General features: G+C 41.0%; 1 protein-coding gene across 2 annotated transcripts in view; it reads left to right on the forward strand.

Moving 5' to 3' along the window:
* LOC117508614 (FRAS1-related extracellular matrix protein 2-like) overlaps positions 1-26,000 on the forward strand; it is a 385,322-nt gene that overhangs the window by 272,971 nt on the left and 86,351 nt on the right. For both annotated transcript variants that reach the window (XM_034168411.1, XM_034168410.1), the window contains exons 7-10: positions 9,457-9,606; positions 23,483-23,692; positions 23,777-23,974; positions 24,062-24,226. In XM_034168411.1, the coding sequence (XP_034024302.1) occupies positions 9,457-9,606; positions 23,483-23,692; positions 23,777-23,974; positions 24,062-24,226 (723 nt within the window). The remainder of the gene's footprint in view (positions 1-9,456; positions 9,607-23,482; positions 23,693-23,776; positions 23,975-24,061; positions 24,227-26,000) is intronic.

The raw sequence follows: 26,000 nt of genomic DNA on the forward strand, positions 1-26,000 counted from the left end.
ATTAATTCCCACATGTGGCCTTTCTGTGTGGAGTTTCCATGTTCTCCCCGTGTTCGCGTGGGTTTCCTCCAGGTGCTTCGGTTTCCTCCCACATTTAAAGACAAGCAGGTTAGGTGAATTGGAAACTTTATAATTGTCCAGGTCTTCTTTGCAAAAGAGATATTGATCTCAATGGGACAACCCTGGTTAAATAAAGGTTACAGTAAATAAATTAAAACTAAACAATGCAAACACATCATTAGTAAGCAGAAGCTAATGGGATAATTAATATTATTGTATGACGCACAAAGAACTCAAAAGAAAGCTGCTTTTTGTCACCACTGAACAGACCTAAACATCAACATGGAGCTAAATATTTGCACGTTTACCTCACTAAATGAAAAAAAAAGTTTTGAAAAGACTATACATTTTTAAAACATTATAGTTAGCCTTATCCAAGCAGATTTGGTTGTCCACAGAGTGCAAACAAGTGGAGTGCAGAGTAATACAAAAGGCTATTCCCTATCTTTTTTCAACAGTGCAGGATGGTTATTCCCTGTCATTATTCAAGGGCGTGATCTATTAATTTGAGAACATGAGCATATTTTCCTCATTCTGATCATCTTCTTCTTCTTGTTTTATGGCAGTTGACATCAAGCTTAATGGTGCATTACTGCTACCTTCTGGTATGGGGTTTGGACCAGACAGTACCACCTTTGCACACAATAAAAGGCCACTCTGAAATGTGCAGTTTTATCACACAGTACAATGCCACAGATGTTGCAAGTTTTGAGAGAGTGTGCAATTGGCATGCTGACTGCAGGACTGTCAACCAGAACTGTTGCCCATGAATTGAATGTTCATTTCTCTACTATAAGTCGTCTCCAAAGACATTTTTGAAAATTTGGAAGTGCATCCAACCAGGCTCACATCCACAGACCATGTGTAACCAAACCAGCCTGCGACCTCCACATCCAGCATGTTCACCTCCAACATTGTCTGAGAACAATTGGTTTGCAGAACCAAAGAATTTCTGCATAAACTGTCAGAAACCATCTCAAGGACACTCATTTGTATGCTTGTCGTCCTCATCGGGGCCTCAACCTGACTGCAGTTTGTTGTCGTAACCGACTTCAGTGGGCAAATGCTCACATATGCCCAAATGCTTCCAGTTCCTGCCAATATCCAACAACTTCGCACAGCCATTGAAGAGGAGTGGACCAACATTCCACAGGTCACAATCAACAACCTGATCAATTCTAGTGAAGGAGATGTGTTGCACTGCGTGAGGCAAATGGCGGACACTCCAGACACTGACTGCCCCCCCCCCCCCCCCCCATAAAACTGCACATTTCAGAGTGGCCTTTTATTGGGGCCAGCCTAAGGCACACCTGTGCAATGATCATGCTGTCTAATCAGCATATTGATATTATCTCGGCAAAGGAGAAGTGCTCACTAACACAGATTTAGACAGATTTGTGAACAATATTTATCGGGTATTGGCCCAATCCCATATGTATTTACTTGTACTTGTAATCAGAAAACTGCTCTGATACTAGACACCTGATACCCCTTTACAGCAGCATCATGTCAACCTCTCAATTGTGTTTGTATTGTGGCTCGATCGCGGCAGTCCGTGGGCAGGCGGAGGTTGCGGTTCGACTGAACAGACCACTTCGCCCACAAAGTATTTGATGCTGCGAGCTTTTCATCTGTTTTCTCAGAGTTGAGAACAGTTATTGTCTCTCAGAGCATGGTAAGGGCAGCACACCTGAACTGAGCTTTACAAAGAAATTTTTACTCTTTTTTTCCTTTAAAACTCTGTGACGCTCCGTTAATGCTTTGTTTTTCCACCCAAATGCACCTAAAGTCTCTTTCCAAGGATGACATAAAGTAAAAAAAACAATGCTGAAAAACATAAAATAAAATTCCCTGCCTGTCAATCTGGTTGTGCTCTTTCTATAAATATGTTGTCAATTCTCCCTGCACAGACAGGAAACCAGGGGAGAATCCAGATGGGGGGGTGGGGAGATGGTGGCTGGAGGACGTGCTTCCCCCTACACACCCCGAGATTAAAGGTCCACTATTGAAGACAATTTTTCATACTACTAATACTGTAATAATAATTTTAACAATTAAAATTTTAAGGTTTTGCTATTGACATAAGGTTGTTCATGGACTGGCACTCTTATCTGGCTGATCTGGTGGAACTCTACATGCTGGCTCAGGCTTTGCGGTCGCAGGATGCAAGACTTCTCTGTGTTTCCAGGGTGAAGAAGAAGTCAGCAGGTCAAAGAGCCTTTTCGTATCGTGCACCCACCCTGTGGGACAGTCTTCCTGCGACTGTGAGGCAGTCGGAGTCCATGAACATTTTTAAGTCAAGACTGAAATCCTATTTTTATTCTCTTTCTTATGAATAGTTTTTATTTTGTATTTGTTTTATTCTTTTACTTCTGTTTTTATTTATGTATTTGAATTTTTTTTATTAATTTTTTATTATTTATTAAATTTTATGTTGAATTGTTTTATGTAAGGCACCTTGAGATGGCTTTTGCTGTGATTTGGTGCATTATAAGCTAATTAAATGAATTAAATTAAAATGTTGAGGAACAATTTAAATGTTCGAAAGAATTTAATAGTTACACTTATAAACAATGTAGATTATAAATTGTTTTACTGTTACAGTGCTGTCAGCATTTAAATATGAGGTCAAGAAAGATGTCTTTTATTTTTTTATGAAAAGTATTTATGTTCATTGAAGTCAAGAAAGGGTGACTATAAACTGAGTGTTGGCAAAACTGGTTATTTTCATGTTGAGGTGGCAGCGGGATGTAGTGCTAAAGTCCACAGATTGCATTTAGTGAGATGTTTGGCAGTGTCATGTTTGTTAAGAAACACACGGTTAATGTTAAAGGACTATTTGTTGTTGTCAAAAAGTGAAGTTACATCATTTAAGTGAAATGACTGTAAATAAAAACAAAGCTAATAATATTGATATTGATAATGATAGTGAAAAAGTAAGGAACAACTGATGAATAACATATTTTCAAAGTTATTATAAAACTGTAATGGTATCATTAAGTATTCATATCAGTACTCGGTATCGATGAGTACCCAAATGTAAGTACTCATACTTGTACTCTGCGAAAAAGTGCTATTGGTGCATCCGTAGTGTTTATGTTTTTGTTCAGTGTAATTCCTTAAATACAATAAGTAAATAAACTATTCATTATTATTAATGCAACAAAAGCAGTACAGGTATGTGGACCCTTTGATACAGCACATCAAAATCATTAATTTTCCAGTTTTCTTTGGGCACTTTACAGCTGCAAGAATTTTCAATTTATTTTCATTTATATAGCGCCAAATCACAACAGAGTTGCCTCAAGGTGCTTCACACAAGTAAGGTCTAACCTTACTAACCCCCAGAGCAACAGTGGTAAGGAAAAACTCCCTCTGAGGAAGAAACCTCAAGCAGACCAGACTCAAAGGGGTGACCGTCTGCTTGGGCCATGCTACCGAGACAAATTACAGAACAATTCACAGAACAATTCACAAAACGAATATACAGGAAATGCTGTTGGTGCACAGGACAGGAGGGTCACCAGCACAAATACAACTCCCATCTCTGGATGGAGCTGCACCTTAAACAGAGAGAAAAAAACAGAACCAGGCATCAGAAAGACAAGAAATACTGTATAATTTGCCAGCATTAAACAAGAAAACAGAAGAAATACTAAGGTAATCGCTGGCCACTAGCCCTAAGCTTCACTAAAAGACCCAGAATTTAGATAAAGTTGAGGCCGCAGCACGCTCTGTTTCCTAATAAAAAGAATTAAAAAAGTAAAAATCGTAAAACAAAACTATACCAGTATGCTAGCCATACGAAAGGTAAAATAAGTGCGTCTTAAGTCTGGACTTGAAAGTCTCCACAGAATCTGACTGTTTTATTGATATAGGGAGATCATTCCACAGAACAGGGGCACGATAAGAAGAAGCTCTATGACCTGCAGACTTCTTATTCACCCTAGGGACCCAAAGTACTCCTGCACCCTGAGAACGCAAAGCCCAGGCTGGTACGTAAGGTTTAATTAGGTCAGCTAGGTAGGGAGGTGCCAGACCGTGAACAATTTTATAGACGAGTAGCAGAACCTGGTTGAACTTTCTGCTTCGTGTCAAAGGTCTGGCTGCAGCATTTTGAACCAGTTGGAGAGCCCTAATGCTGGACTGCGGTAAACCAGAAAATAGAACATTGTAGTAGTCCAATCTAGAAGAGATAAATGCATGGATCAGGGTCTCAGCATCAGCCATAGACAGGATGGGACAAATCTTCTCTATATTTCGCAGGTGGAAGAAAGCAGTCCTCGTAATATTTCTAATGTGGAGGTCAAAGGACAATGTAGGATCAAAAATGACTCCAAGGTTCCTCACTTTGTCAGTGTGATGTATGAAACACGAGTCTAGGCTGAGCGTTAACTGGTCAAATTGATGCCGATGTCTCACTGGACCAAGAACAATCATTTCAGTCTAATCAGAGTTTAAAAGTAGGACGTTTCTAGACATCCAACTTCTCACTGATGCAAGGAAATCTTCTAAAGATTTTATGTGAACGAGATTACCAGCAGTTATCGGCATGTATAATTGAGTATCATCAGCATAGCAGTGAAAGATAATCCCGAAATGCCATAATATGTGCCCAAGGGGTGCTATATAAAAGGAGAAAAGCAGGGGGCCTATGACGGACCCCTGTGGAAGTGCTACTGTATAAAACACAGTGAGAATGACACACAGTGAGAACGACTGGTCAAGTATGATGTCAGCCATGCAAGAGCACTCCCAGTCATCCCAAAATGATTTTCCAGCCTATCAAGTAGAATATGATGATCCACGGTCTCAAATGCAGCACTGAGATCTAACAGCACCAGAACCGTAGTGGTGTCTGAATCCATTGTAAGCAGAAGATTATTCACCACTTTAGTGAGAACCATCTCTGTGGAATGATATTATCTAAAAGCAGACTGCAGTGGCTCAAAGAGATTATTCTCAGTAAGATAGTCCACGAGCTGCCATGACACCACTTTTTTTCTAGAATTTTAGAGCAAAATAATAGATTTGATATCGGCTGATAGTTTTTCAATACACTAGGGTCAAGATTAGGTTTCTTAAGTAATGGTTTAATCACTGCAGATTTGAAACATTTAGGAACAGATCCAGAAGTTAAAGAAAGATTAATAATTTCCAGCACAGTTGGCCCAAGAGTGGGCCACAGGTCCTTAAACAGTTTTGGTGGTATAGGATCAAATAAACAGGTTGGGCATTTTGTTAACGTTACGAGTTTCGTCAGCATGCCTAGTGAGATACTATCGCACCCACCTCAATAACAGGGTGTCGTGGCTGGGTTAAGGCATGCTGGGATATGTTTAACCTAATATCTTCTATTTTCTTCTCAAAGTAATCCAGGAAATCTTGTGCTGTAAAAGGAGACCGAACTACAGGTGGTTGTCCATGAATAAGTGTTGCCACTGTGTCGAACAAGAACTTTGAGTTATGCTTGTTTTTGTTGATCAAATCAGAGTAATAGGTCCGCTTTGTAGCCAATAATGCATGTTTATAGTCTACGATAGCATCATACCAAACAAGGTGGAATACTTCTAATTTTGAACGACGCCATTTCCGTTCTAGGCTTCTTGCCTTATGCTTGAGGTCACGCAGGTAATCATTGAACTAAGGTGACTGTGATTTGGGGCAGAGCGGTTTTAACACAAGTGGCGTAATCATGTCAAGTGTCGTTTTGAGCACTGAGTTTAAACTATCCACAAGTCTGTCTACGGATTGGGTATTGGCCAAATGTGAAGCTAATACATCAGGCAGTCTAACTTCGAGTTCAGTCTTAGTTGAGGAGTTGATGCATTGCCATAGTAATATATATATAAGGCTGTTGTTCCACTAAACATGGCAGCAAAACTGTAAACTTAAGAAGTGAGTGATCAGAGACCTAAGAGGCATTTAAGAGGCATGATTTCAATATTCCTGACAGCAATACCACTTGCGAGAACCAGATCCAGGGTATTTCCACTAATGTGAGTCGAGTCCCGAATGCATTGCTGAAATCATAATGCATCCACAATTTCCATAAACGATTTGCAGAGGGGATCAGAAGGCTTATTTATATGAACATTAAAGTCACCAATGATCAGAATGTTATCTGCACTCATTGACAAGTTAGAGATGAATGCACCAAATTCATCTAAGAATTCAGAATATGGGCCAGGAGGCCTATTAATACGGCTGATTTTTATTCTTCTGACCTTGGCAATGCGTAATATCCTGAGCTGAGCGGAGAATCAGATGCTCAAACAAGTTATATTTGTGACCCCAACAGCTAATAAGCTAAACCTAGATTTATAAATAAGAGCAACAATCCCCCCCGCCTTGCTTTGCATCACAAGGGACGTGACTAAATGTATATGCTGGTGGGCAGGCCTCATTTAAGGGGAGGACAGCTGTAGGTTTAAGACAGGTTTCACATAACCCAATCATATCTAAGTGATGTTCAATAATTCAATCATTAATCAACAATGATTTGAGGACAGTGATCTTATGTTAATGAGACCTAGACTAAGGACCTCAGTGGGGTTGACAGTTGAACTGTTTGGATTTAGGGGTGGTTCCAGAGTAGCATATATAAGATGCCTACAACTTGGTTTAGGTTTGAGACATTCCACGCATGTTGTAGGTAGCAGACACAAAATCTTTGCTATTGCTGGAACAACCACTGGGCCATCCTCAATTTCAACATCATCCATTGTAGTAATGGGTATTAAATTTGCAAAGCATATCCCTCTATGATTTTTATGGACACGTCTACAGAAGCAGGTCATAGTCTCAACTTGTTGAATTTCCCTCCCTGGTAGATAAACTGCACTATCACCATCGTGGATTTTCTGCACTAATTTCCCCACTAAGCTAATGGATTTCACACCCACATTTGGCCTTGTAGGGTCTCTAATTACCTGCTCCGTGGCCTGCTGTAAATTCCTAATGTTACCCTCCCTGTAGAGCTCTATCTATGTTCGCAGACAAGATGGCGGCACCTTCCCCAGTAGGGTGGAGGCTGTCCGGCATCAGCAAGCCACGGCGGCCCCAGAAGGAAGGCCAGTTATCAATAAAGCTAAAGCCTTGCTGTCTACAAAATTGCGCCAGCCACCTATTTAATGATGTCAGCCTGCTAAATGCCTCATCAGTAACCCGGGAGGGGAGGGGACCAGAGACTATTAATCGATGCCGACACATCTTTCTGGCAAGGTCACAAGTCCTTTTCTGTGTCTATTTTTCTGACCTATGAGTGCTTCATCCTGACATCATTGGTGCCAATGTGAATAACTATGTGACTATATCTCATGTCATGTTCCTTAGTCTGTCTTCCCTTCTGCAGTGTCAGCACCCTAAAATTGGATGCAGTGTAGGGAGCTCTGGCCCCAAGAATACATTTAACATCAGCCAGCATCTGTAATCTGACTTTGTGGGTGATAGAATCCCCTATCACTAAAGTCCGTACTAAAGAAAATTTTCAAATTACTGGATATCTCTTGTCATTTAGTTAAATCAGTCAGTAATAAATAGGTTCAACCTGGTAATTTTATTTAGGGCAGCCTCACTTCAAATACAGAATGGCAGTTACACAGGGCACCTTTCTATTATCGGCCAAGATCCAAAAAAGTGCAGAAACGGGATGAAATTGCTTACTCCGGCTTGACAGGCTGGTTTATAAAGTCCATTTAGCCCAGCGACAGCCCCAAAACATCATTTCTCTAGAGGAGATCTGCATGGAGGAATGGGCCAAAATACAGTGTGTGCAAACCTGGTGAAGACTTATAAGAAACGTTTGACCTCTGTCATTGCCAACAAAGATTATGTTACAAAGTATTGAGTTGAATTTTTGTTATTGACCAAATACTTATTTTCCACCATAATTTACAAATAAATTCTTTAAAAATCATACAGTGTGATTTCCTGGATTTTTTTCTTCTCATTTTGTCTGTCACAGTTGAAGTGTACCTATGTTGAAAGTTACAGACCTCTCTCATCTTTCTAAGTAGGAGAACTTGAACAATCAGGGACTGACTAAATACTTTTTTACCCCACTGTATACCAGGTTTGTTCAAAATGGACGAAGATTGATCAAGAAGTTACTATAATGCTTCAAAACACGCTATTCGGGATGAAACAGGAAGAAATGACACTGTGGAATAGCCTTTTAACTAAATCAGTTGAGTGAGAGAAGCTTCCAAGTCACTGATGGCAACTTTGAAGCAGTTATATGCTTCTGTCAGTGTGCAGAGAAAATGTACAACAGAGCAACCTCTGTCTGTTGCTTCACCAGTTACAGCTTCCGGGTAGAGTGGCACAAAGAAGAACCTTGTTAAAAAGAACACATGCAATTACAGGTGCAGCTTCCCAAAAGGCACACCTAGATTTAAACCAAGCCTTTTATACCACTCTACCATGAAGATGCAACTGCTGAAGCAACAGACAAAAGTTGCCTGCTACTCAGTTTCACCAATCACAAGTTTTGATGTCCTGAGTTTTTACTTTGATGCCTGCATTTTCAACATGGTCTCTATAAAGTCGTTGTTTTTGATTGTCCATAGGAGGAGACTTGTTACTTGTCAACGTTGACAAAATGCAATTATTGAGAGGTGATGCAGTTTTGAATCATTTGACATTAAACTGAACTTCCACAGGAGTGCTCTTGTGTCTTTTGTGAAGCATACTGCTACAAAAAATAGACTTGATGATGTGGGTTTTGGCTTCTCAGGTTATGTGGACATGCAACTAAATCCCTTTCTCAAGCAACAACTTGTCAATGGGATGCTGAACAACTGTTCAGTGTCTGAGCACTTCCGAAACATGATATAGACAGACATCCGTACCCTTAAGTGACTTCAAGTTTTCCGAGTAGTATGATGTAGAGGTGCTGAAATGTTTAAAGAGAAAAACAGTGGATGAATGTGGCTTTAGTGGAATTCCACTACATGTAGTTAGGCAGGCCCGGGCTGGCACATGGAGCTCTGCTTCCCCTAGACCTCCTGTCGAGCCTCCTGTCTGCCTTTCAGACCCATCACTGTCACGAAACCTGTCATCCACAACCAAACCAGGAAACACAGCTTCAGGTTACCAGTTTGTCTTTAGATAGTTTATGCTGATATAGAAATCCCCCAAAAACATCATGCCAGGAAGTTTGAAAGTCACAATTACAGTGTTGACTACCTGCTGATGTTTCAGTGGAAACATTCCCTCAATTTCTCCTGTAATCAGCGTTAATCTTACAAAGTGCGCTGACTATTACAGATTCAACTTGGCAATTACATCAGGCGTTCGGGTATCCTGTTGTGAACCAGCTAACAGATGATTATGGATTACATCCTTCCTTGTGTGTTTCCTCATGTCTTTTCCTCTTCTTCTTCTTCTTCTCAGCTCCTGTCTTCTACTTTGGCAACGCCGACTACCATGTTGATGAGAGCGATGGCTTTGTGGAAGTGCAAGTGTGGAGGACGGGCACCGATCTCTCCAAAAGTGGAACTGTCACAGTGCGTTCCAGAAAGACAGATCCCATCTCTGCAGAGGGTAGGTGTCCCTGCAAGGGATGTTTTTTTTTGGGGGGGGGGGGGGGGGGGGGGTCATGAATGGCCTTAAGTCAACACCTGGTCACTCCTTGTTTTTCTCAGCTCAGTAGGGGTGTTAATGCTGAATACGTAGGATGGCTGAAGGTAAAAGTTGTTTTTTTCTGAGGGGGAGCTGAGGTTGGTTGTGTGGCATCTCTTCTGGGCTCTTGTAGGTACTGGATGTACACGGTGTGTGGAGGATAATGGTGGTTTGAGTGAGAACACAGACTGAGGAATGCATACTGATTGCTGCTGTCTCGGCAGTGATTCCCTACAGTCGCTATTATCTCCTGCCTCAGGCTGTCGTCCACTTGCACAGATTCTTAATAGCTGGACTCTTGCCTGCATTATATACAGCGTGGTAAAAATGTATGCACATGTTTTCAGACCCCTTCTCGTTTGCACAATTTATGTCGCAACTTTAAGGAAACATTTCAAGGGTTACAATGCTGACCTTTTCTTCTGGTAAATATACATCACCAAATGTCTTACAAAGAGATATTAATGTTTGGCAGTTAAAAAAATGCACTTATCCCAGCGGTTCTCCAATTTTTTCTTTTACATCCACCTTTGGATGCAGTTGACCTTTCATTTGCCCCCATTTGTCTGTGTGTGTGTGTGTGTGTGTGTGTGTGTGTGTGTGTGTGTGTGTGTGTGTGTGTGTGTGTGTGTGTGTGTGTGTGTGTGTGTGTGTGTGTGTGTGTGTGTGTGTGTATAAAATTGTGGATGCATTTTTATACATAGATAGATAGATTTGTGTGTGTGTATATATATATATATATATATATATATATATATAAAATCGAATTTATTGTGGATGCATTTTTATAGATAGATAGAAAGATTAAGTGCTGTCAGGCAGTTAAAACAATTAGTCCAATTGATTACAATCTTTGCAATTCATTAATCTAAATTAATTGGGTGTATAATTTTTCCAAAGGAAAACTCTTTAATCTCAAGGCACATACAGCATAAAGTTCTAAGGGTCTCACAAACACAAAAGCAGTGAGCAAAAAATGTTGACACATTAATAACAATTACAGAACTGTTATAATGTATAAAAAATAAACTGTGCAATCTATGAACGCTGTATAAATTGCAGTTATGAACACACTGAGCATGATTCATTACTGCACTACAAATTGTGCTTGAATTAAGGTGGTGTTCCTGTGCGATGTCGCAGTTTTTACTTTGCATATCACTGTATTTTGGGCAGTACGGTGGCTTAGTGGTTAGTACTGTTGCCTCACAGCAAGAAGGTCATGGGATCGATTCCCACCTGTGGCCTTTCTGTGTGGAGTTTCCGTGTTCTCCCTGTGTTTGCTCTGTCTTCCTCCCACATCAAAAGACATGCAGGTTATATGGACTGAAAACTTTAAATTGTCCGTAGGTTTGCGTGCGTGTGTTTGTTTGTCTTTATGTGGCCCTGCAACAGACTGGCGTCCTGTCTAGGGTGTACCCCGCCTCATGCCCTATACCTGCTGGGCCCCGTGACCCTTAAATGTAGTTTGAAGATGACTCTGTGATGTCTGTGTATTTTCTCTGACTTTGGAATTCAACAGTAATCCTTAGCCATTGAGTAGGAGGCTTTTAATAAACCCATTTTAATAATCTTATTCGTTACATATGACACAGGTGTCAAACAATCTCCCTAAAAACACTTGTAGAACTGTGGGACTTTGGGGATGATAAAAGATCAAATCTCTCCTAATAAGATCTGACACAGATTTGTATTTGTTTCATTCCAGCATAGCAGGCAGGACTTCACACCTCGTCCAAATGATGGTGATAATCCAATCATTTCCACCAGTAATATAGCTGTATTTCATCAGCTGCTGTGCGCTGATAAATTATTAAATATGTGGTATGATGAAAGATCTCAGTCATCTTATATATTTAACAACTGAACAGTCCCTCTGGAATAATTACGGCTCACTATCACATCAAACAGTTACGGCTCACTATCACATCAAACAATGTGATTTTTATAATGTATGATACAGCACATACCAGTCAAGAGTTTGGACACATGTTCCCATTCAACTGAATGGGACTACAGTATATATGTACTATATGGCCTAGTTCAAAAATAATGAAGCCAAAGTGTGACATAACCATCAAAATTTAAAAGTGGTCTTTTTTGTGAAATGTTATAATTTTAGGTATAGTTATATATCAGAGTTTCAATTTTTCTATTGGTCTCGGTTCAGTCATTGCTAGAAATTATCACTGCATATATACTATAATGAGCTAGAGCGTAACGCTTGCGACGATAGTTGGAGGTATCTTCTTTAGTCTGCAGAAGCCTGAAACAAACAAATTCTGTCTATTAGTTCCTGGTATTATTGAACAAGTAATATAATTATTCTATTCAAGCAGAGTAGGAGATATAGCTAAGGTTTTGACACAAATAAATCAAGGACTTATTCTCAGCATTACACTTGCGACAGTTTCACCTTGCTTTAGAAACATGATGTTTTCTAGGAAATGACATTTCCACCTTTACAAAAATGTATTACTGTGTGTTAGTATGAAGCACAAACAAACAAACTGACAAAATACAAGGTTATTTCTTTAACATTCAACTTTAAATGATAATGCTAAATATCAGTGTCACACAAAATTGATGAAAAAAGTACTATTTTGGGGGTAAATTTCTTGCATATCTCTGGGACCGTGCGGAATTTTTCCATGAAATTTTCAGTACCTGTCAAAGAGACTATAGGCAACTCATAGATAAATCTGGATGGTGCTAAATAAAATAATGGCTTGTTCATGACAAATGCAATGCAAATCAGTGGTTAGGCTTCATTATTTTTAAACTAGGCCATATGTGTTCTGCTGCCACTCAAATTTAAACCATCTACAAAACCTAATTCCCCCGTCACACATAGCAAGAATGACACCGAATGGTGTCAGTATGATGACTTGGCTCACAAACCGAAAAGTGTTGGGTTTCAGTTCCAAAACGTTCTGACGGGTCTGCGAAAATCCACAGAGTTCGTCCCAGTCAGCCAGCGGCCCCGAGTGTGTTGCACATGTTCAAAACCCTCCAGGTGCCGTCGAGGTGGTTGGCCTATCTAACCTGTACGTGCCACCTATCCACTTATACTGTCCACCTCCACTGAACGCCCCCCAAAAAGGAGCTGTTGTGGCATGCAGCCATCCATGTGCAGGCAATGTGAACACAGGGCAAACAAACCAAAACTGCGGGTCAATGTGTCGCACAGTGCACGGCGCTGCAAATCTGCACAGGCTGTTACATCCATAATAGACCTGACAAGACAGATAATATTCCTCCCCATGGGTGACATAAATAATGTGAAATATTGTGCCCATCAGATTTGTGACACCACGGTGGCTGGTGGGCAGGTGTGCACGCTGACACACATCACTGAACAGATCTCAGTGCTGTAATAAACAAATTATTGCTTGATCACATTTAATTCTGCTGGACATATGACGTGGAACTGTTTGGCCATGACAACATATGAAACGTGAATCTCACCTCCAGGAGCATTTCGCAGCACAGTGCGTCAGGACCACACAGCCTGAGGTGGAATACTGGAAACAACGACGCCATAAATAAATCCCATGTGATAATCCAGCTAGAAATCACGATGTAGAGTTGCATTATGGGGAAAAAAGGAATTAAAGTTTGCTGGAAATGCTGCGTCCGACGAATAGTGGGAAAGCTCACTGCAAACTTTTAAGCAAAGGGGTCTTTTGACTCTCAGCAAAGGCTTGCTGAGTTTAGCTGGTAGTAAAATTCAGCATCAAAAGCTGTCCACTGGCTGACAGCTGAGCACATGCGCCACGCATAGTGCCTTATTCAGCCGTTATGAAAACACACACAGATACACACACACTGAGCGATCATTTCCTCAGCAGCATTTCTACGCACACACACACACACACACGTGAGGTCAGTGAGCCTGGGAAAAAGATGAGCGAAGGAGTGGGAGTGAATGGGAGTGGGTGACCGCATGGATGGACACATATGGCGTGAGTCTGGTCCATACGTTGGTTGTTCTTTGATGTTCAGTACAGATCCTGTGCAAAGGGAGAACAGAGCTCTGCCTCCCACTCGGTCCCGTGTTTACCATCCAGACATTTGGACATCGGGCAGTCTTCAGCGCCTTTTATGGCCGTCTGACAGCAGTCTATGTTGTCTACATACACTTTGGATGCAATCTGACAGGTGTGCACGAGGCAGTCTGGCTGCATTCTGACATGGCTGACCCCACCCCTTTTCCTCCTGACAGCATCTGGATTATGACCATTTTTGCCGTGTCTGGCTGCTTCCTGCACATTCTGGCTATGTGTGGCGGGGCTTTATATGCATTAAACTTGTACAGATCTTGTAAGTCCCATTTTGTGTTTATAAAGAAGCCACTGTTGTTTCATGTCTTACTGTTTGACTGTGATACTTGGATGATAACCAGTGATGTAAGGCAATGACTAGATGTCTTGGTACTCAGTGTTTTCGGAGGACCCTTTATACCACTAGAAAGGAGTAATTTCTAAGTAAGGTCTAACCTTGCTAACCCCCAGAGCAGCAGTGGTAAGGAAAACTCCCTCTGAAGAAGAAACCTCAAGCAGACCAGACTCAAAGGGGTGACCCTCTGCCTGGGCCATGCTACAGACACAAATTACAGAACAATTCACAGAAACAATTCACAAAATGAATATACAGGAAATGCTGTTGGTGCACAGGACAGGAGAGTCGCCAGCTCAAATACAACTCCCATCTCTGGATGGAGCTGCACCTTAAACAGAGAGAAAAAACAGAATCAGTATCAGAAAGATAAGAAATACTGTATAATTTGCCAGCATTAATCAACAAGAAAAACAGAAAAAAAATACTAAGGTGATCGCCGGGTACTAGCCCTACATTCACTAAAACACCCAGAATTTAGGTAAAGGTGAGGCCGCAGCACGCTTCGTTTCGTAATAAAATGAATTAAAAGAGTAAAAAGCGTAAAACAGAACTATACCAGTATGCCAGCCATACGAAAGGGAAAATAAGTGCGTCTTAAGTCTGGACTTGAAAGTCTCCACAGAATCTGACTGTTTTATTGATGCAGGGAGATCATTCCACAGAACAGGGGCACGATAAGAGAAAGCTCTATGACCTGCAGACTTCTTATTCACCCTAGGGACAAAAAGTAGTCCTGCACCCTAAGAATGCAAAGCCTGGGCCGGTACTTAAAGTTTAATTAGGTCAGCCAGGTAGGAAGGTGCCAGCCCATGAACAATTTTATACGCTAGTAGCAGAACCTTAAAATCTGATCTCACTGGGACAGGAAGCCAGTGAAGAGACGCCAAAATGGGTGTAATGTGGTCAAACCTTCTGCTTCATGTCAAAAGTCTGGCTGCAGCATTTTGAACCAATGGGAGAGCCCTAATGCTGGACTGCGGTAAACCAGAAAATAGAACATTGCAGTAGTCCAATCTAGAAGAGACAAACACATGATTCAGGATCTCAGCATCAGCCATAGACAGGACGGGATGAATCTTCGCTACATTTCGCAGGTAGAAGTAAGCAGTCCTAGTAATATTTCCAATGTGGACGTCAAAGGACAGTGTAGGATCAAATGCATTGTGACAGGATGTCGGATATGACATTTCTGCAATGTGGCACATTTTTTCTGGACACAATCCAGCATGCAGATGTCTCAAGTACAAGGGGTTGCCACTGTTTCACCGAGCAGTGGCAGATGTAAATGATTAGTTTGGAGAGGTAGAGATGGACTGGTTGTATAACTAGGTGGTTGCCGTTCAGGACCCAAGATGGTTCCACAGTGTGGTGGAGGCAGCGATGCGTGGCATTGAGCAAATGCCCACACATGACTTGACCTATGGGCGTGGAAAATTTACTACACACACACTTGATCTTAGCCAAAAGGCCGAGTGATGAGTATGAAAAATTGATCTGATTTTCACTAAATTTGAACTTGACATCTTCAGTGGGTGCATTTTGGACTTATGTGATTTCGAGCATGATCGAGTTTCAGCAAGAGCCTCTCAGCACTGCCCACTTTAATGAACAAAGTATTAACTGTTGTAATTTATTACCCAGCTGTTTGTTTGGGGGTTTTTCATGTTTACCCATCTCTTTTTATACACCTTCCCTCAGCAAGGTTTAAAGTGTGAGAGTATTAAATACATTGAATTGATGTGCTGTTTCTACATGTGGATCCCCCCCACACACACACACAGTCACACACACTCCCTTTGTATATTGACCCAAATCCCAATGCAATCGTGTGGTTAGGTCAACAACACAGCTTTCAAACACAAAAAGACACGCTTCAGTGAATATCTCCTAATTGCAGCATCAGCTCTTGCTTGCCTCTACTGGTGGTTGGCTCTCACTGCGGTATTGTATCACTTCCTGTTCCGGAGCACAGCAGTGTTTTGCTGTATCTGTTAGCTGTTTAATCTGCGCAGTTAGATTGATCTAGTTACCTAGATAACGATTTGTTTCACAGTGTAATCTTCACATGCCTTAACTAAAGCACTCCCTCTGCTGAATCACCTCTAAATTATTTACACATTATTCACTTTGTGTGTTTTTAGGAATCCGCTAGCTTAGCGCAGCTACTAGCTCTTAGACGGTTTAGCATGGCGGGTTCTCCTGTCTCTCCCGCACTTTTCTGCTCTGGGTGTGAAATGTTTAGTTATTCCTCGGCCTCCTTTAGCAGTAATGGTACTTGTAATAAGTGTAGCTTATTCGTAGCTTTGGAGGCCAGGCTGGGCGAATTGGAGACTAGGCTCCACACCGTGGAAAATTCTACAGCTAGCCAGGCCCCTGTAGTCGGTGTGGACCAAGGTAGCTTAGCCGCCGTTAGTTTCCCTCTGGCAGATCCCGAGCAGCCGGGAAAGCAGGCCGACTGGGTGACTGTGAGGAGGAAGCGTAGTTCTAAACAGAAGCCCTGTGTACACCGCCAACCTGTTCACATCTCTAACCGTTTTTCCCCACTCGACGACACACCCGCCGAGGATCAAACTCTGGTTATTGGCGACTCTGTTTTGAGAAATGTGAAGTTAGCGACACCAGCAACCATAGTCAGTTGTCTTTCGGGGGTCAGAGCAGGCGACATTGAAGGAAATTTGAAACTGCTGGCTAAGGCTAAGCGTAAATTTGGTAAGATTGTAATTCACGTTGGCAGTAATGACACCCGGTTACACCAATCGGAGGTCACTAAAATTAACATTGAATCGGTATGTAACTTTGCAAAAACAATGTCGGACTCTGTAGTTTTCTCTGGGCCCCTCCCCAATCGGACCGGGAGTGACATGTTTAGCCGCATGTTCTCCTTGAATTGCTGGCTGTCTGAGCGGTGTCCAAAAAATGAGGTGGGCTTCATAGATAATTGGCAAAGCTTCTGGGGAAAACCTGGTCTTGTTAGGAGAGACGGCATCCATCCCACTTTGGATGGAGCAACTCTCATTTCTAGAAATCTGGCCAATTTTCTTAAATCCTCCAAACCGTGACTATCCAGGGTTGGGACCAGGAAGCAGAGTTGTAGTCTTACACACCTCTCTGCAGCTTCTCTCCCCCTGCCATCCCCTCATTACCCCATCCCCGTAGAGACGGTGCCTGCTCCCAGACCACCAATAACCAGTAAAAATCTATTTAAGCATAAAAATTCAAAAAGAAAAAATAATATAGCACCTTCAACTGCACCACAGACTAAAACAGTTAAATGTGGTCTATTAAACATTAGGTCTCTCTCTTCTAAGTCCCTGTTAGTAAATGATATAATAATTGATAAACATATTGATTTATTCTGCCTTACAGAAACCTGGTTACAGCAGGATGAATATGTTAGTTTAAATGAGTCAACACCCCCGAGTCACACTAACTGCCAGAACGCTCGTAGCACGGGCCGAGGCAGAGGATTAGCAGCAATCTTCCATTCCAGCTTATTAATTAATCAAAAACCCAGACAGAGCTTTAATTCATTTGAAAGCTTGACTCTTAGTCTTGTCCATCCAAATTGGAAGTCCCAAAAACCAGTTTTATTTGTTATTATCTATCGTCCACCTGGTCGTTACTGTGAGTTTAGCTTAGCTCAGATAAGATCATTATAGTGGTTGATTTTAACAGCCACACAGATGCTGAGAAAGACAGCCTCAACACTGCATTTAATCTATTATTAGACTCAATTGGCTTTGCTCAAAATGTAAATGAGTCCACCCACCACTTTAATCATATCTTAGATCTTGTTCTGGCTTATGGTATGGAAATTGAAGACTTAACAGTATTCCCTGAAAACTCCCTTCTGTCTGATCATTTCTTAATAACATTTACATTTACTCTGATGGACTACCCAGCAGTGGGGAATAAGTTTCATTACACTAGAAGTCTTTCCGAAAGCGCTGTAACTAGGTTTAAGGATATGATTCCTTCTTTATGTTCTCTAATGCCATATACCAACACAGTGCAGAGTAGCTACCTAAACTCTGTAAGTGAGATAGAGTATCTCGTCAATAGTTTTACATCCTCATTGAAGACAACTTTGGATGCTGTAGCTCCTCTGAAAAAGAGAGCTTTAAATCAGAAGTGCCTGACTCCGTGGTATAACTCACAAACTCGCAGCTTAAAGCAGATAACCCGTAAGTTGGAGAGGAAATGGCGTCTCACTAATTTAGAAGATCTTCACTTAGCCTGGAAAAAGAGTCTGTTGCTCTATAAAAAAGCCCTCCGTAAAGGTACGACATCTTACTACTCATCACTAATTGAAGAAAATAAGAACAACCCCAGGTTTCTTTTCAGCACTGTAGCCAGGCTGACAAAGAGTCAGAGCTCGATTGAGCCGAGTATTCCTTTAACTTTAACTAGTAATGACTTCATGACTTTCTTTGATGAATGGTCTATTTGAAGAGTTTCAGTCAGGTTTCAGAATTCATCATAGTACAGAAACAGCATTAGTGAAGGTTACAAATGATGTTCTTATGGCCTCAGACAGTGGACTCATCTCTGTGCTTGTTCTGTTAGACCTCAGTGCTGCTTTTGATACTGTTGACCTCTGTGCTTGTTCTGTTAGACCTCAGTGCTGCTTTTGATACTGTTGACCATAAAATTTTATTACAGAGATTAGAGCATGCCATAGGTATTAAAGGCACTGCGCTGCGGTGGTTTGAATCTTATTTATATAATAGATTACAATTTGTTCATGTAAATGGGGAATCTTCTTCACAGACTAAAGTTAATTATGGACTTCCACAAGCTTCTGTGCTAGGACCAATTTTATTCACTTTATACATGCTTCCCTTAGGCAGTATTATTAGACGGCATTGCTTAAATTTTCATTGTTACGCAGATGATACCCAGCTTTATCTATCCATGAAGCCAGAGGACACACACCAATTAGCTAAACTGCAGGATTGTCTTACAGACATAAAGACATGGATGACCTCTAATTTCCTGCTTTTAAACTCAGATAAAACTGAAGTTATTGTACTTGGCCCCACAAATCTTAGAAACATGGTGTCTAACCAGATCCTTACTCTGGATGGCATTACCCTGACCTCTAGTTATACTGTGAGAAATCTTGGAGTCATTTTTGATCAGGATATGTCATTCAATGCGCATATTAAACAAATATGTAGGACTGCTTTTTTGCATTTACGCAATATCTCTAAAATTAGAAAGGTCTTGTCTCAGAGTGATGCTGAAAAACTAATTCATGCATTTATTTCCTCTAGGCTGGACTATTGTAATTCATTATTATCAGGTTGTCCTAAAAGTTCCCTAAAAAGCCTTCAGTTAATTCAAAATGCTGCAGCTAGAGTACTAACGGGGACTAGAAGGAGAGAGCATATCTCACCCATATTGGCCTCTCTTCATTGGCTTCCTGTTAATTCTAGAATAGAATTTAAAATTCTTCTTCTTACTTATAAGGTTTTGAATAATCAGGTCCCATCTTATCTTAGGGACCTCATAGTACCATATCACCCCAATAGAGCGCTTCGCTCTTTGACTGCAGGCTTACTTGTAGTTCCTAGGGTTTGTAAGAGTAGAATGGGAGGCAGAGCCTTCAGCTTTCAGGCTCCTCTCCTGTGGAACCAGCTCCCAATTCAGATCAGGGAGACAGACACACTCTCTACTTTTAAGATTAGGCTTAAAATTTTCCTTTTTGCTAAAGCTTATAGTTAGGGCTGGATCAGGTGACCCTGAACCATCCCTTAGTTATGCTGCTATAGACTTAGACTGCTGGGGGGTTCCCATGATGCACTGAGTGTTTCTTTCTCTTTTTGCTCTGTATGCACCACCATTTAATCATTAGTGATTGATCTCTGCTCCCCTCCACAGCATGTCTTTTTCCTGGTTCTTTCCCTCAGCCCCAACCAGTCCCAGCAGAAGACTGCCCCTCCCTGAGCCTGGTTCTGCTGGAGGTTTCTTCCTGTTAAAAGGGAGTTTTTCCTTCCCACTGTCGCCAAGTGCTTGCTCACAGGGGGTCGTTTTGACCATTGGGGTTTTTACGTGGTTATTGTATGGTCTTGCCTTACAATGTAAAGCGCCTTGTGGCAACTGTTTGTTGTGATTTGGTGCTATATAAATAAAATTGATTGATTGATTGATTGATTAATTTATCCACCCATGTGATCAAAGCAGCACCAAGTTGATGCATGGTACAAATTTCTTGCAGGGGGATGCTTGATGCATGTTTGTCTTGGTTTTTGTCCAAACCATAAATTTTCTATTAAATGCACATTATCGAGCACATTCGCCCCTCTATATATATATATATATATATATATATATATATATATATATATATATATATATATATATACATAAATTTGGAAACTGTTATTTGAAAAAAATAAGTGGAAAGAAAAAAATAAGTGCTATATTGCCCCCTTGTGGTCAATCAAATGTGATATTGAAACAACCCAAATGGGCCAAACAACTGCTCTGACACTTTCAAGGTTAGATTGTTTGAAAACTCAGATCTAAAGAGAGGCTAAATAAAACAATGAGCCACTCAGTAAATTTCTAAAAATCTGCATCCTTTAAGGCTCGCAGGAACACAGTGTCGTCCATAATACTTTAACATGACTCAGGTTGTTTTCCAGTGTGACCTGAAGAAGAAACTTTCACAAGGACAAACATCACTGCAATACTTAACCAGACTGAGCTACACAGTGGTCAGACGGACGCATCCTTTCATTAAAAAGCACATGAACATCTGCTAGGAATTTACAAAAACTCACTGAAAACTGTCAGACTGAGAGAAGAAACATTTTCTGTGATAAACAAACCATATTGAACAGTTTGGCCTCATTTATAACTTTGATGTCTGGTAGAAACCAACCAGTGCTCATCACTGGTGCTGTGCACACAGACCCTGTGGAGCATGTTGGAGCTGCATCATGCTGGGTGATTGTTATTAAGAAGCAGAGACTTAGAGACCTGACAGGATCTAAGGGCCCCTTCACACACAGTACAAGAATAAGTACAAATCAGGGCGAATCACAGCGAAACAGCTCGTATGAGCAAACCACGAACACATCGAGCCGACGCCGGAAGGGACACGTGGTCGGGCAGACGTGAACGAGCCCGCTGCGATGATTTCATGCAGACGATTTCAATTTCACGATTTCGATTCAGGCACCTAAGTGGCTCTACTTTACTCTTCTCTACTCTTCTATTTTACTCTTCCTTTTTAGATATTTAGATATACCTTAGTATACTAGCATAGTTCCACCTTAGAATTGGAATATAATATATAAGATATACCTTACTGAATTTTCATGCATGAGGGTGCACAAGTCCCACGAGTCAGCTGTTCTGGACAGTACACAAGGGTTCTTGTAGTTAAAATAGATTTTGAAATGATATATAAACTCTGACAAAATGTTCAAATGTACTCTGTTCACTCATTTAACACTGGATTTTTTTTTGCTGTGAAGTTTCTATTTGGTCCATTTCAATCGTTTTCTTGAAAATGATCAAGAATTACTATTTTGATTCATGTTCTGTTGAAATGACACTCACTTATTTTAGCCTATATAAGGTCAGGGGGTCAAGTCTGGCAGCATACTACGGTGCTGTGCATCTCTATCACACCATGTAACCCACCTTGTCCCTGGATGTCAACCACCCAGGCAGGCAACCAGTCTATTTCCACCTTGGAGAAGTAACCATCTATCTGCCGCAGCCATGTGAGACATCTGTGTCCCCTTGGCCTTCTCCATTCACTGGGGTCCTCAACATTGAGGCTCATGTGTGCAATGTGCACACACACTTGGCTAAAATGCAGATGTTCCCTCACTATGCAAGTGATTCTCCTGATATGAGTTTCCCTAAGTAACCATTTGTTTCACAAAAGTTCATTCCAACAGTACCCAAGGATCTTCCAACCCAGACCTATACTAAAGACATCTAGTCATCACTTTAGGGCCCTGTCCCACTGGGGAGAGGATTAATTGCGCATGAATTGAGTACATAAATTGCAGGCGTTCGTTGTCGTCCGCAACAAAAATGGCCAAAAATGACAAATGTCCCAGTATGAATTACGGATATATTAATAATATATAGTGAGTATATGATGAACAATCACAGTTATATAATGCATGTTGTGAGGAAACTGATCCGACACATTGAGATTATCACGGCAGTATTACGGGTTTATTATAAATGCATAGCGCACATGTTGCGCATGCACGGCATCTGCATTGCGGTCATAAAATAAGTGCACTCGGGCCTTTTGGCATCACCGTTCACACCAACAATACAGCCTCTGGAGCATTTGCTGGACTTGGACAAGTTGATCACAGAGTTATTGTTCATGTTGTCATGCGAGGGTTAACTGTCCATGAGTTTGGGGAGCGGGAGAGGGGAAGCCGCTCGGGGTGTGAGTCGATGTTTTGTTTTTTTTTGTTTTGTTTTTTTGAGTGAGTTGTGGCTAAACAGCAACTCTTCCTTTTGTTGGTGTTAAATAAAAATCCTGGATTGCAGCAGCTATGCTTTGTGGATCTACACAGCCGGACCGGCACTGACTGGCAGGTATGTCGCTTTCTGCCACATATAGTACTTTGGGTTTACGTGACGTGTTTGTTATGCATTCACAGATTGTCCGCAAATCAGCTGCAAAGCAGATGTAATAAAAACGCTTTATTAGCCAATTTATTAGCCAATTTGTATGCAGTCGCTACAACATATTTTAGTTTGTGATGTGGACATGATGGGCACGATATATATCTGTTTTACACACTGTCCCGGTCCGCTGTCAAGCTGCAAATCCCCATCAGTTGCGGATATCAGCGGTTAACGGCAGATATACAGCACATAGACTGAGTATGTATTGTGTATGTATTGTGTATGAATTGAGTATATATGGAGTATGTAAGGCGGATGTTATCCGCATCCAGATTTTTGAACAGCTCAAAAATCCTGGCTGCGGACATGCGTGCCTCTGCGGATGATCACGGGCGTGTTCGGATGACGGCCGACTCATGTAGGCATGTTACACGGATATTGCGGATGTTTGGCGAATATGGGCCAATTTTGTGCGCAATCCATACGCAAATCCTCCTAAACACCAGTGGGAAGTTTTGCTCTCCTGTGCAGGTATCAGCAGTACCCTTATGACTACATAATTTCTTGCCATCAGTCTCTTCATCAAACACATTCTGGCTTTCATGGCTGTCGAAAGTGCTGTATTTTCAGCAGCCAGGGTAGTTCATATTGTACTTGCAAATGTATTGTAAATAACCAGGAGAAAATAAGATCAATTTCTTTTGTCCGTTTGTGCTCCATTTTACCCCTTGAGCCCTTAATTCTTTGAAACACATTTGACCTATTTTGTGCTGTGGTGCAGCTGGTGTGGATTATGTGGGGATCAGCCGGAATCTAGACTTTGCACCGGGGGTCACCATGCAGACATTTCGTGTGACCATCCTGGATGACCTGGGGCAGCCGGTGCTGGAGGGGCCAGAGAAGTTTGAGCTGCTGCTGCGGATGCCTATGAATGGAATCCTCGGGGAGCCAAGCAAGGCTACCGTCTTCATCAACGACTCTGTGTCCGACTGTGAGTGAAATTCTTCATGGCGTTTCTAACTAGTGATTTCTGTGATTATGATGGTGGTTGATGAGTTCATGAATGTTGCTTTAGTGCCAAAGGTGCAATTCCGTGAAGCAGTGTACACAGCAAATGAGAACGCGGGACAGATTTCAGCTACTGTGTACCGCAGCGGTGACATCAGCTTCAAGTCGACCGTCCGCTGCTACAGCAGGCAGGGGACAGCTCAGGTCATGATGGACTTCGATGAGCGGCCCAATACAGACACCTCCATTATCTCCTTCTTACCAGGTGCTAAACCTTATGCTGTTGTTTTCTTGATGAAAAGACATAAATGCTATTTTGCCCTCCCTGAACTGTGCCTTACTTTTTGCTCAGGTGAGACTGAGAAGCCTTGCACACTGGTACTAGTTGATGACACAGTGTATGAGGAAGAGGAGGAGCTCCGCCTGGTGCTGGGAAGCCCAAAGAGTGACTCTCCATTTGGAGCATCTATTGGGAAGCAAAACGAAACTCTTGTCAAGTTAAAAGATGATGCAGACAGTAAGAATCCATTTCAATTATATACATATTGCGTTGTTCTGAATATAAGGTGACTCCACTTAGAAGATGATGCCCCCTTTTCAACATGTTACTGATTGAAAAAAACACTTTCTGATGACTACATATATATATATATATATATATATATATATATATATATATATATATATATATATATATATATATATATATATCCTCCATGAGTTCGGCACTTTGCGCCAGTTCCTCCATCAGAACTCAGATCAGAGTTTCAGCGGCAGAGGCTGTCCATCAGGTTGGTGAGTTTCAGTCCTTGGTGTGGGTGTTCAGACTGATGGGAGACCGGCTCGGCCCACTACAGGTGTAATGTGTTTGTGGAATGTCTGTGGTGCTGCATTCGTACCCTCCGCTCGCCTCCACAAGCCACAATTTGGGCAAGAATCACTGCTACTTGTTAATGGCTCAGTTACCACAGGCAACAGGCTATTCTGTCTGAACGTGAGGAAATTATCCCATGATCCACAAAGAAAAAATAAAATAATGTTAAAATTACTCCATTTTACCTCTGTGTGTTGTGGAGATGTCGCACAACACCATGTGAGCTTGTGCGTGTGCGTGCATACCATGCTCCTTCAATATTACATGTTCCACCTTTGGGAAAAAAAACAAACATTTACGGTTTGTATTTGTGTATGTTACCGGTATGTATTTAATTAAAAGTAAAAAAATAGTGTGGAGAGTGAAAGGCTGTTTAGCTCAGTGTCACACATTGTAGATAAAATCAGAAACATGCTCACAGCTGGTAACACAGAGAAGCTTCTTTTCATTAAAAAAGAATCTGCCCCTCACATTTTCAAAAAAGGCCTTAGTCCTCGCAGACATAAATAAAGTTATTGATGGACAAATTCAGTTCAGTTCCTGGTGTTTATATATTTTGTAGTGCTGAAGTCCACAGGTTACATTTAAGTGAGATGTCTGGCAGTGTCATGTTTGTTAAGAAACACACAATTAATGTTAAAGGATAATTTGTTGCAGTCAAAAAGTGAAAAAAAGTGTTACATGAGTTAAGTGAAATGTTTGTAAATAAAAACACAGCTAATGATATTGGTAGCAGTTACAGGCAAAACAACTGATGAATAAAACATGTTTTCAAAGTCATCATAAAATTGTAATGGTATCGTTACATATTTGTAGCGGTACTCGGTATCGATGAGTATAAAAATGTAAGTACTCAGTCGGGGAAAAAGTGGTATCGGTGCATCCCTCTCTATCTAGAGATAGATAGATAGATAGATAGATAGATAGATAGATAGATAGATAGATAGATAGATAGATAGATAGATAGATAGATAGATAGATAGATAGATAGATAGATAGATAGATAGATAGATAGATAGATAGATAGATAGATAGATAGATAGATAGATAGATAGATAGATAGATAGATAGATAGATAGATAGATAGATAGATAGATAGATAGATAGATAGATAGATAGATAGATAGATAGATAGATAGATAGATAGATAGATAGATATTAAATAAAGATAATGCATTTTAGGAACATGGTAATGTTTTCTGACTCATCTCATTTTTAAGTCTTTTGGGACAGGACAGCTTTTAATATTACACACTTACACCATATTTATTGGTTGTTTGAGAATTTTTGATCATTCTGCTGCTTTTATCACTATGAGCTTGAAGATGTATAACTTCTCAGTTCCTGATAAACGTACTGTGCTTTTGAGATTCTCTCTTTTTCAGGATCGTCACTGTGTCTCTGTCATGCAGCACTG

The sequence above is a fragment of the Thalassophryne amazonica genome, chromosome 4 (assembly GCF_902500255.1).
Source record: "Thalassophryne amazonica chromosome 4, fThaAma1.1, whole genome shotgun sequence".
Classification (NCBI taxonomy): domain Eukaryota; kingdom Metazoa; phylum Chordata; class Actinopteri; order Batrachoidiformes; family Batrachoididae; genus Thalassophryne; species Thalassophryne amazonica.